General features: G+C 48.9%; 1 protein-coding gene across 3 annotated transcripts in view; it reads right to left on the reverse strand.

Moving 5' to 3' along the window:
* RFC2 (replication factor C (activator 1) 2, 40kDa) overlaps nucleotides 1–10,913 on the reverse strand; it is a 20,179-nt gene extending 9,266 nt beyond the window's left edge. For 2 of the 3 annotated variants that reach the window (XM_011930723.1, XM_011930716.1), the window contains exons 1-6: nucleotides 10,738–10,913; nucleotides 8,776–8,845; nucleotides 6,396–6,437; nucleotides 5,669–5,775; nucleotides 3,702–3,803; nucleotides 212–312 (exon numbers count right to left, since the gene is read on the reverse strand). In XM_011930723.1, the coding sequence (XP_011786113.1) occupies nucleotides 212–312; nucleotides 3,702–3,803; nucleotides 5,669–5,775; nucleotides 6,396–6,437; nucleotides 8,776–8,845; nucleotides 10,738–10,844 (529 nt within the window). In that variant the 5' untranslated portion in view covers nucleotides 10,845–10,913. The remainder of the gene's footprint in view (nucleotides 1–211; nucleotides 313–3,701; nucleotides 3,804–5,668; nucleotides 5,776–6,395; nucleotides 6,438–8,775; nucleotides 8,846–10,737) is intronic. The other variant, XM_011930733.1, reaches the window with a different exon arrangement.
* Between the last annotated feature and the right edge of the window lie 1,777 nt (nucleotides 10,914–12,690).

Here is a 12,690-nt window from a genome sequence, read left to right on the forward strand (position 1 = left end):
AAATCCAGGTGTGGTGGCACAGGCCTGTGGTCTCAGCTGCTGGGAGGGTGAGGCAGGAAGATCACTTGAGCACAGGAGTTTGAGGCTGCAGTGAGCTGTGATGGCACCACTGCACTCCAGCCTGAGCGAAGAGGGAGACCATGCCTATAAAAAAGAAAAAAGCCCAGGTGAGCCCCACGTGGACCCCCAGCCACCCAAAGCTCCCACTCACCGATGATCTTATCCGAAGCGTTACAAGCAAGGGCGAAGCGAGTGGTTTTAGAGTAGATTTCCATGGTTCTCCTCAAGGCTTGCTGGGCTCCATCGGTCATGCTGAGAAGAAAAACAGGTTTGTAAGTGGGACCCAGGGCCCGTGCGACACAAACCGCTCCGTACACAAAAACTCAGGACAGAGAAATGCCCAACGTTCCAAATGAGGGTCTCATCAGAAGTACATAGGCCACTGCTCTAATGCTAAAACCCGCAGGCCGCTCTCTCAAAGACTGTGCAAACTGCATTTAGTACCCACAGCATCAGAACAGCCCTCAAGTGAAATTCACGAAAACCACCATCTAGAGGGGCTGCCATCACACTTGTGGGAATCGGTTCCTCTCCAGCCCTTCATGACATCAAATTCAAGAGAAGAGTCATGACACCAGCTGCCTACTTTCCTTTCTTCCTTTTTTTCTTTAAAGAGACAGGTTCTTTTTCAATTTTAATTAATTAATTTATTTATTTAGATGGAGTCTCGCTCAGTTGATTTATTTATTTATTTATTTAGACGGAGTCTCGCTCTGTCGCCCAGGCCGGAGTGCAGTAGTGCCATCTTGGCTCACTGCAAGCTCTGCCTCCCGGGTTCACGCCATTCTCCTGCCTCAGCCTCCCGAACAGCTGGGACTACCGGCGGCCGCCACCACGCCCGGCTAATTTTTTTGTATTTTTAGAAGAGACGGGGTTTCACTGTGTTAGCCAGGATGGTCTCAATCTCCTGACCTCGTGATCCGCCTGAAGAGACAGGTTCTTGCTGTCACCCAGGCTGCAGTGCAATGGTGTGATCATAGCTCACTGCAGCCTCGAACTCCTGGGCTCAAGCCATCCTCCCATCTCAAGAGGCTGATGCAGGAGGACCACTTGAGACCAGCTTGGGCAACATAGTTAGAGCTCTATTTCTACAAAAAATTTAAAAAAAATACAAAAAAGCCTGTTTACCAGATTATCATAATGCAGAGCACGGCCTGTAACATTAAAAGGAAAAACCAGGATACAAAAATTATATATATTATGATCTCAACTATGTAAACATTGATAGTGTATAAAAAGAGAAGAAATAAAGCAAACTATTAATGGTCGGGCATAGTGGCTCATGCCTGTAATCCCAGCACATTGGGAGGCCAAGGTGGGCAGATCTCTTGAAATCAGGAGTTCAAGACCAGCCTGGCCAACATGGCAAAACTTCAACTCTACTAAAAATACAAAAAAAAAAAAAAAATTGTCTGGGCGTGGTGGCGCACGTCTGTAGTCCCAGCTACTCGCAAGGCTGAGACAGGAGAATCATTTGAACCCAGGAGGCAGAGGTTGCAGTGAGCCAAGATCATGCCACTGCATTCCAGCCTGAGTAACAGAGTGAGACTCCAACTAAAATAAATAAATAAAAACACAGCAAACTATTAATATATTCTAAATTTTCTTCAAAGAACATGAATTACTGCTACATTATAAAAAATTTTTTTTTTTTTTGAGACAGTCTTGCTCTGTTGCCCAGGCTGGCGTGCACTGGCACCATCTCGGCTCACTGCAACTTCTGTCTCCCAGGAACAAGCGATTCTCCTGCCTCAGACTCCCTAGTACCTGGGATTACAGGCACCATTACACTCCAGCCTGGGTGCCACCACATCTGGCTAATTTTTATATTTTTAGTAGAGACAGGGTTTCTGTGTTGGCCAGGCTGGTTTTGAACTCCTGACCTCAAGCAATCCGCCCACCTTAGCCTTCCAAAATGTTGGGATTATAGGCGTGAGCCACCACACCTGGTCCTAAAAAAAATTTATTTCGCCGGGCACAGCATCTCATGCCTGCAATCCTAGCACTTTGGGAGGCCGAGGCAGACAGATCACTTGAGGCCAGGAGTTTGAGACCAGCCTGGGTAACATAGTGAGACGCTGCCTCTAGGGGGAAAAAAAAAAAAAAAAGCTGGTTGCAGTTGCACAAGCCTGTAGTCTCCGCTACTTGGGAGGCTGAGGTGGAGGATCATTAGAGCCGAAGAGTTCAAGGCTGCAGTGAGCTATGATTGTGCCATTGTACTCTAGCCTGAGCAACACAGTAAGACCCTGTCTCAGAAACAACAACAAAAACACAACGTTATAGCGTTAGGGTTCTATATTCTTTTTTTAATGTCATTTCAATTTTTTTTTTTTTTTTTTTGAGATGGAGTTTCGCTCTTGTTGGCCAGGTTGCAGTGCAAATGGTGTGATCTCAGCTGACAGCAACCTCTGCCTCCCAGGTTCAAGCAATTCTCCTGCCTCAGCCTCCCAAGTAGCTGGGATTACAGGCATGTGCCACCATACCGGCTAATTTTGTACTTTCAGTAGAGACGAAGTTTCTCCATGTTGGTCAGGCTGGTCTCAAACTCCTGACCTCAGGTGATCCGCCTGCCTCGGCCTCCTGAAGTGCTGGGATTACAGGTGTGAGCCACCAAGCCTGGACTCAGACTCTTCATTTATACCAACCACAGTGTTGTGATGGTTGCACAACATTGCAAATGTACTAAATGCCACTGAAATGTACACTTCAAAACAGTTAAAATGGTAAATTTTATGTTACGGTTAATTATGTCCATTTAACCACAATAAAAAATTTTACAGGCCAGGCACAGTGGCTCACACCTATAATCTCAGCATTTTGGGAGGCCAAGGTAGGTAGATCACCTGAGGTCAGCAGTTCGAGACCAGTCTGGCCAACGTGGCGAAACCGTCTCTACTAAAAATACAAAAATTAGGCTGGGCTTGGTGGCTCACGCCTGTAATCCCAGCACTCTGGGAGGCTGAGGCGGGCGGATCACGAGGTCAGGAGATTGAGACCATCCTGGCTAACAGAGTGAAACCCCATCTCTACTAAAAATACAAAAATCAGCTGGGCGTGGTGGTGTGCGCCTGCAGTCTCAGCTACTTGGGAGGCTAAGGCAGGAGAATCACTTGAACCTGGGAGGTGGAGGTTGCAGTGAGCTGAAATCACGCTACTGCACTCCAGCCTGGGTGATAGAGCGAGACTCTGTCTCAAAAAATAAATAAATACAAATACAAACACAAAAATTAGCTGGGCATGGTGGCAGGTGCCTGTAGTCCCAGCTACTTGGGAGGCTGAGGCCAGGAAACTGCCTGAACCTGGGAGGCGGAGGTTGCAGTGAGCAGAGATTGTGCCACTGTACTCCAGCTTGGGTGACAAGTAGAAACTCCATCTCAAAACAAACAAACAAAAACAAAAAACACTTCATTTAAATTATTAATGTAAGAGATGCTGAAACCAGCACATTACATGAATGACTATCTTAGACAAATGTCTGTAAGTTACTTAATAAAGAAAAGATTTAAGGTGCAGGCACCTATTAAATTGCTTGTTGAAGATATAAACAAATCTACCATAAAAGTGCTTTTTATCCTGATTGAATAAAGTCCAAAAAGAGATTTAGAGATCAAGGTCAAAATATATTTGGCAAAGCACTCTACCTGTCTGCTTCATCCAGAATGATGATCTTATGTCGGCCTTTAGGAAGAGTGACTTTTTGTTGAGCGAACATTTTAATTTTATTCCTCACAACGTCAATGCCCCTGAAAGAATAACAAGATTTTACCGGCACCTTCTGAGACAAATTCAGTTGCCTTCACGAGGACTTTTTTTTTTTTTGAGACAGAGTCTCGTTCAGTCGCCCAGGCTAGAGTGCAGTGGCTGGATGGATCTCGGCTCACTGCAAGCTCCGCCTCCCAGGTTTACGCCATTCTCCTACCTCAGCCTCCCGAGTAGCTGGAACTACAGGTGCCCGCCACCTCGCCCAGCTAGTTTTTCTGTATTTTTTAGTAGAGACGGGGTTTCACTGTGTTAGCCAGGATGGTCTCCATCTCCTGACCTCGTGATCCACCCGTCTCGGCCTCTCAAAGTGCTGGGATTACAGGTTTGAGCCACCGCGCCCGGCCTACGAGGACTTTTAAACAATCGGTGTATCAGGGACTGCAAGACCCAATTTCCATTTTTGAGTTTTTTGGGGGGGCAATTATAACTATTTATAAGGATTGAGATTTTATGCATTTGTTCCTTCTTGGAGTTCTTTCAAAGAACAAAGAAAATATACACTTTTTTTTTTTTTTTTAGACAGGGTCTCGCTGTGTCATCCAGGCTTGAGTGTAGTGACCCTCTTGGCTCACTGCAACCTCTGCCTCCCAGGTTCAGTGAGCCAGGATCGCACCACCGCACCCCAGCCTGGCAATAATTAGAGACTCTGTCTCAAAAAAAAAAAAAAAAAAATCCTCATCCTTCAGTTTTTTAACTGCATTGCTTGAGATACCGTATTATCTTTCAAAAGATATAACAGAAGTGCAAATACACCACCTTTGTTATCTTGTAAGCGTTCACTGACCACAGCCAAGAATTCAAAATTTTTCATTTTCCACCCACAACAGGCAAGAGAAAAAAACTGACAGGACTCTTCCTAACTATTAGGTGAATCAGAAAATAACTGCAATGTAGGCCAAGCATGGTGGCTGACACCTGTAATCCCAGCACTTTGGGAGACCGAGGTAGGTGGACCACTCGAGGCTAGGAGTTTAAGATCAGCCTGGCCAACATGGTGAAACCTCATCTCTACTAAAAATACAAAAATTACCTGGGCGTGGCTGCACACTCCTGTACTCCTGGCTACTCGGGAGGCTGAGGCACGAGAATCGCTTGAACCCAGGAGGTTATGGTGAGTCGAGATCGTGCCACTGCACTCCAGCCTGGGTGACAGAGCGAGACTCTGCCTCAGAAAAAAAAAAAAGGAAAGAAAGAAAGAACTGAAAAGAAAAGAACTGCAGAGACACCAATAGCGACACTCTAGACTCTGCTGATGGTGAAACTGATCATATAAGCAAAATCTCAGACTATGAATCTTCAGATGCCAATATCCTCCATACATTTTCCCAAACTGAAGAATCAAAGACTGAACAATATGCAGCTATCCCTCGGTGTTCCTGAGGACTGGTGCTAGGCCCCTCCTCAGACACCAAAATTCACTTATGCCCAAGCCCCTTATATGAAATGGTAATTTGCATGTTAATTAGCTGGGATTACAGGCGCCCGGCACCACACCCAGCTAATTTTTGTATTTTTAGTAGAGATGGGGTTTCACCATGTTGGCTAGGACGGTCTCAAATTCCTGACCTCAGGTGATCCACCGGCCTTGGTCTCCCAAAGTGCTGGGATTACAGGTGTGAGCCACCGTGCCCAGCTGAGAAAAAGTTTTTGAAAATTTCCAAGAAAAAAAAATAATAAACCAGCAAGTTGACAAGTGAGCAATGCTCTTTCACTGGGAAGGGGTGGAGGAAATCACATAGCTGGCAAGGCCAACTTTGAATACAACCCAATGCTGAGAAAGGCTGTTTCTGTAACAATTCTCAGTGCAGAGCACCCGCCCCACTGCAGGTCTGACTCTAAGACCTACCTGTCGTTTGAAGCATTGAGTTCCAACACGGCATCTTTGAGTGCCGGGCCCAGCAGGGCCCGGGCCAAGCACAGAATGCTCGTGGTCTTACCGGTTCCTGGCGGGCCCTGGGAAGGAGAACTCCAGTAAAGACTACAAACCACCAGAAGGACCGCAGATAGCTCCTGAGTTCTGCTCACCGCTGCATGTTCCTCTGTCCCCTCTGACCCCCGCATCCCACACACAGCACACACAGATCAACACAGCTGACCGGACACAGTGGCTCACACCTGTAATCCCAGCACTTTGGGAGGCTGAGGCAGGCATATCACCTGAGGTCAGGAGTTCGAGATCAGCCTGGCCAACATGGCGAAACCCCGTCTCTAACTAAAAATACAAAAAAATTAGCCAGGCGTGGTGGCAGGTACTTGTAATCCCAACAACTCAGGAGGCTGAGGTGGGAGAATCGCTTGAACCCGGGAGAGAGGGGTTGCCACAAGCAGAGATTGCACCACTGCACTCCAGCCTGGGTGACAGAGTGAGACTCCGTCTCAGGGAAAAATAAAATAAAAAAAAAAATACAGCAACCAACCCCAGGCCTCCCAACTAACTTGAAAGAAATGCTTCCCTTTGCCATAGGAATGGTAAGGGGCTCTCCAGGCAGGGAGGGCTATGCACAAAAAAGTACTTCAACGCGCAGTGGGATGAGACACGGAGACACTCAACAGGCCCAGGGCTGGGTACTCACCGCAATGATGATGTTGGGCACATTCCCTTCCCTTGCAAAGACCTACAGCAAAAATGATCATTAAAACTGGTTAAAACTTGATTCTGGATGACCAGATTAAAAAGATAGAAGAAAGAACAAACAAGCAGGTTAAAACTCGGCTGAGCACAGTGGCTCATGCCTGTAATCCTAGCACTTTGGGAGGCCAAGGCAGGACAATCACTTGAGGCCTGGCGTTAGAGGCCAGGCTGGGCAACATAGTGAGACGCTGTCTCCTCAAAAAATAAACAAAATTAGCCAGGTGTGGTGGTGTGCGCCTGTACTCCCAGCTACTCGGGAGGCTGAAATGGGAGGATCAGTTGAGCCTGAGAAGTGGAGGCTGCAGTGAGCTGTGATTGCGCCACTGCACTCCAGCCTGGGCAAGAGTGGGACCCTGTCTCAAAAAGAAAAAAAAAAACACAAAACCCAGTTAATTTGTAGGCTTGAGGAGCTGAATCTCCCCAGCCACACAGCCCGTGTAATAAACGTGGCTACAAATTTATCCACGTGGATGCCCCATCCACCTCATTTCTTATTCTTTTAGAGATGCAGTCTGGCTCTGTCACCCAGGCTGGAGTGGAGTGGTGTGATCAAGGCTCACTGCAGTCTTGAATCCCCAGGCTCAAGCAATCCTCCTGCTTTGGCCTCCGGAGTAGCTGGGACTACAGGAACTCACCTGGGCATCTTCAAAACTGAACACTTCATTCTCCTGTACAAACCTGAGGCCTCACCCATGTTTCCCATCAGGGACTGTCCATGCCACGAAGCTGAGGTCACCATCATCTTGGTTTGGCCTCATCCTCACCCCGGGTACTTCAATATTACCAGGGCTTCACCATCCTCCTCTTCGTCTCCAGTGTCCTTTACTTCACTCCATCCCTGCTACCACTTTCTCATTATCTTGTCTGATTGCTATCAATGGGCCATTAAGTGATCTCCATGCTCCCATTCAAATCCATTTCCCATCCTGTAACCACAACCACTTTCCTAAACACTTACTAAAACTGCTTTTTTCTTTCTATTTTTTTTTTTTTTTTTGAGACGGAGTCTCACTTTGTCACCAAGGCTGGAGTGCAGTGGCGCGATCTTGGCTCACTGCAAGCTCCGCCTCCCAGGTTCATGCTATTCTCCTGCCTCAGCCTCCCGAGTAGCTGGGACCACAGGCGCCCGCCACCAGGCTGTCTAATTTTTTTGTATTTTCAGTAGAAATGGGGTTTCACCATGTTAGCCAGGATGGTCTCAATCTCCTGATCTCGTGATCTGTCCACCTTGGCCTCCCAAAGTGCTGGGATTACAGGCATAAGCCACCGCGCCCGGCCTCTTTTATTTTAAGATGGAGTTTTGCTCTTGTTGCCCAGGCTGGAGTGCAATGGCGTGATCTTGGCTCACTGCAAGCTCCGCCTCCCGGGTTCAAGCGATTCTCCTGCCTCAGCCTCCAGAGTAGCTGGGGTTACAGGCACCCAGTACCAGGCCTGCCTAACTTTTTGTATTCTTAGTAGAGACAGGGTTTCGCCATGTTGGCCAGGATGGTCGTGAACTCCTGACCTCAGGTGATCCAATCACCTTGGCCTCCCAAAGTGCTGGGATTACAGGTGTGAGCCACTACACCCGGCCCTATTGAAACATTTTTACCTAACTGAAATTCTTGACTCCTCCCTGCCCTCACTATGAAGCCCAAACTCTTTTTGTTTCTCAAAGTAAGGGTCTCACTCTGTCACCTAGGCTAGAGTGCAGTGGCGTGATCACAGCTCACTGCAGTGTCAAACTCCTGGGCTCAAGAGATCCTCCTGCCTTGGCCTCGAATAACTGGGATTACAGGCACTTGCCACCACGCCCAGTTTGAACCTCAGACTCTACAGGCATGCGCCACCACACTCAGCTCATTTTTAAATTTTTTCGTAGAGACCGGTTTCACCATGTTGCCCAGGCTGATCTCGAACACCTGGCCTCAAGTGATCTGCCCGTCTTAGCCTCCCAAAGTGCTGGGATTACAGGTGTGAGCGCCTGGCCTTAGGTCATCTTTTAAAAAGCTACTCAAGGCCGCTCATGGTGGCTCACACCTGTAATCCTAGCACTTAGGGAGGCCGAGGTGGGCACATCATGAGGTCAGGAGTTCGAGACCAGCCTGGCCAACAGTGGTGAAACCCCATCTCTACTAAAAATACAAAAATTAGCCGGGCGTGGTGGCGTGTGCCTGTAGTCCCAGCTACTGGGGAGACCGAGGCAGGAGAATAGCTTGAACCCAGGAGGCGGAGCTTGCAGTGAGCCAAGATCGCGCCACTGCACTCCAGCCTGGGCGGCAGAGCAAGACTCTGTCTCAAAAAAAACAAAAAAACCAAAAAAACAAAAAACAGCCACTCACCTCTAGCCTGCTCACAGTGTCTTCATTCCCGACAATTTCATTCAGCTTTACTGGCCTATATTTTTCAACCCTGTTAAGAAAATGCATAAAAATGCTGACATGGTTATCTTCACACTACCCCACAAAAAGCACTTAAGGGTCATCCTGAGAGCTTTGTTGGAAAATTACATACATTCAGTACAACTATGCCAAACAGTTGCAGGTTTTAAATGTAATAAGATGCCAGCCGGGCACGGTAGCTCACGCCTGTAATCCTAGCACTTTGGGAGGCTGAGGTGGGTGGATCACTTGAGGTCAGGAGTTTGAGACCAGCCTGGCCAACATGGTGAAACCCCATCTCTACTAAAAATACAAAAATTAGTCGGATGTGGTAGTGTGCGTCTGTAATCCCAGTTATTTGGGAGGCTGAGGCACGAGAATAGCTCAAACCCGGGAGGCAGAAGTTGCAGAGAGCTGAGATCGCGCCACTACACTCCAGCCTGGGCTACAGAGTGAGACTCTGTTTCATAAATAAATAAATAAAATGTAATTAAGATGCCCAAGTGCCACTTGAAAAGTTAAGGCATGAGAATTGTACAGCAAAGGCTTCAAACCTGCTACAGCAGAGAAACACCTGTTGTTGCTGGAGCAGGGCCAGCACAGGCCATCTGGAGCAACGGGACACCGTGCTGCAACCCTGTCTGCCCGTCACAAGAGGCCCAGCACACACAACACTGACATCATTTGGTGTGACAACATGGGTGCAGCCAAGCTCCTTTCTCATCCCTTACCTGCCAGTTTCTTTTTTTTTTGAGACAGAGTTTCGCTCTTGTGCAATGGCGCGATCTTGGCTCACTGCAACCTCCACCTCTCGGGTTCAAGCGATTCTAATGCCTCAGCCTCCTGAGTAGCTGGGATTACAGGCATGCGCCACCAGGCCCAGAGAATTTTGTATTTTTAGTAGAGATGGGGTTTCTCCATGTTGGTCAGGCTGGTCTCGAACTACCGACCTTGGGTGGTCCGTCCACCTCAGCCTTCCAAAGTGCTGGGATTTACAGGCATGACCCACCATGCCAGGCAAGGATTACCTGCCAGTTTCTGCAGACATGTGCCAAATATACAGCATGGCTGGCTAGACAAAAACTGTAGATCTAGGCTGGGCGCAGTGGCTCATGCCTGTAATCCCAGTACTTTGGGAGGGCGAGGCGGATAGATCACTTGAGATCAGGACTTCGAGACCAGCCTGGCCAACATAGTGAAACCCAGTCTCTACTAAAAATACAAAATTAGCAGGGCGTGGTAGTACACGCCTGTAATTCCAGCTACTAGAAAGGCTGAGGCAGGAGAAGTGATTGAACCCGGGAGATGCAGGTTGCAGTGCGCCAAGATCACACCGTTGCACTCTTGCCTATGTGACAAAACGTTACTCCATCTGAAGAAACAAAAAAATTAGCTGGGCATGGTGTTGCATGCCTTGTAGTCCCATCTACTTGGGAGGCTGAGGCAGGAGGATCACTTGAGCCAAGGAATTGGACACCAGCCTAGGCAACACAGCAAAACCCCCGTCTCGATTTAAAAAACAAATTTCAAATGTAAATGTTATTGAACCTAACAGTCAAAATATTTTGAACATGTAATCAATTTTTTTTAAAAGACCGAGGTTTTTAAAAACACGAGGTCATACACTACTATCCACAAAAACTTTTGAAAAAACCAACTAGGTCAGAGTAGGTGGCCGCCTGGGATAGCCCTAATTGTCATAAGCATTGTTGTGAGCGAGACTCCGCTCGCAGAGTTTAGGCCGGCCACTCTCGATCCATGTCCCTCGCCTTCCTGAAATCATCTCGATGCCCCCCGAGGTCTCCTCCTCCCTCGGGATCCCCCAAAACGAGCCCCTGCCCCCCGAGTTTCTCCAGAGCACGGGCCGCCACTCGCCCACCCTCACATCCAAATGCGCCCATTCTTTACGGCCTGGGACCTCACCACGGCAACTCGTAGTGGCCGGCGCTGCCGGGGGCCTTGCTGGAGGAAGGAGCAGGGTCCTGGGCCTCCAGCTCGCCCGCGCCACGGCAGACGGCCTCCACCTCCATTCTCGCGCCTCCTCTTCCCGCCACCCGAGGCCCCGCCCCGTGACGCCACCACACAAGCCCCGCCCCCTGACTTCCGCCGCGCGCGAGCGGAAGTCACGTACCCGCGCCTCTCCGCGCAGGCGAAGAGGCTTCCGGTGGTGCCCGGGCGGCTGTCGCCAGAGGCCGCGGTTGCTAGGAGAGAGCTGGCGTCCGGCCTGGGAGCTACAGGAAGGCGAGCTCTGGCCGCGACGCCTTCAGAGAAAGCAGGTCGCTCTCGGAACGGACGTTTGTGTGTAGTTTCTGTGGAAGATCCGCTCCGCGGCGGCGTGGGAGGAGCAGGGCCTGGGGACGTTGCGGCCAAACGCCGACTTCGGTGCTGGGACACGGACAGCGCTCGCGTCCGGGCGCTGCTGGGCAGCAGGGTCCGGGGATGACGTCTGGGGCTGCCCGTGCCCACTTTCCAGATTGTTCTGAATGTCCCAGTGAGCTGCTTCCGTTGGGTGGGCTCCTGCGCCTCAACCGCGTTCGGCACTCGACGTTTATTATCAGGGAATTCTCGGTTGCAAGATGGGAATTCCACCCCCATCCCGTTTTGCAGAGGAGGAAACTGAAACTGTCCTTTTGTCAGATGAAATGCGATGTTCGTTCCAGGAAAATAGGGACTCACGGCCGGGTGCGGTGGCTCACCCCTCTAATCCCCGCAGTTTGGGGGACAGAGACCAGAAGAGCGATTAAGCCCAGGAGTTCGAGACCAGCCTGGGCAACATAGTGAGACCCCATCTCCACAAAAATAAAAGTAAAAAAAATAACTGGGCGTGGTGGCGCGCACCTGCAGTTCCAGCTACTCGGGAGGCTGAGGCGGAGGAGTGCTTGAACCCAGGAGGTGCGGGCTGCAGTGAGCTCTGATCACACCACTGCACTCCAACCTGGTCTGCAGCAAGACCCTGTCTCGAAAAAAGAAAAGAAAAATAGATACGTCAACCTTGTAAGGGTTTTGAGCATTTTTGTGGGCTGTTTTTCTACCTAGTCTTTCCTCCCATAGCCCAAAATGTCATAATAATCAATAATGATGAACCCAGAACATTGGGAGGCTGAGGTGGGAGGATCCCTGGAGCCCAGGAATTTGAGACCAGCCTGGACAACATAAGTGAGACCCCATCTCTACAAAAAAAATTTTAAAAATGATCCAGTTGTGATACGTGACAGTAGTCCCAGCTACTTGAGAGGCTGAGGCAGGAGAATGGGTTGAGCCCATGAGGTCGAAGCTACAGTGAACCATGATCAAGTCAGTACACTCCAGCCCCAGGGGACACAGAGAACTGTTTCTAAAAAAATAAGAAGAAAAGAAAATAGGTACTTCAGATTCACAAGTGCTTTGATCATTCTGTTTTGTTTTTGTTTTGTTTTGGAGATGGAGTCTCACTCTGTCACCCAGACTGGAGTACGGTGGTGTGATCTCAGCTCACTGCAATGTCCAGCTCCCGGGTTCGAGTGATTCTCCTGCCTCAACCTCCCGAGTATGCCACCACACCTGGCTAATATTTGTATTTTCAGTAGAGATGGGGTTTCGCCACGTTAACCAGGCTGGTCTCAAACTCCTGACTTCAAGTGATCCACTTGCCTCAGCCTCCCAAAGTGCTGGGATTACAGGTGTAAGCCACCACCCCTGGCCAAGCAGTTTGTTTTAATGATGGTATTGAAGTGTACAGATTCAGAACTTACACAGTGTTTTTCTTTCCATGTAATTTGGAAAAAATGCTTGAATTGCTCATCTTTCCCCTATTCCCCCTTTAAACCGATGGAGCTGTCTTGTCTGTTTTTTCGATCATTATTCACAGGTCTTTCATTTTTCCGGAGGAGAAAATAC

The sequence above is a fragment of the Colobus angolensis genome, unplaced genomic scaffold, assembly GCF_000951035.1.
Source record: "Colobus angolensis palliatus isolate OR3802 unplaced genomic scaffold, Cang.pa_1.0 Scaffold120, whole genome shotgun sequence".
NCBI lineage: Eukaryota > Metazoa > Chordata > Mammalia > Primates > Cercopithecidae > Colobus > Colobus angolensis.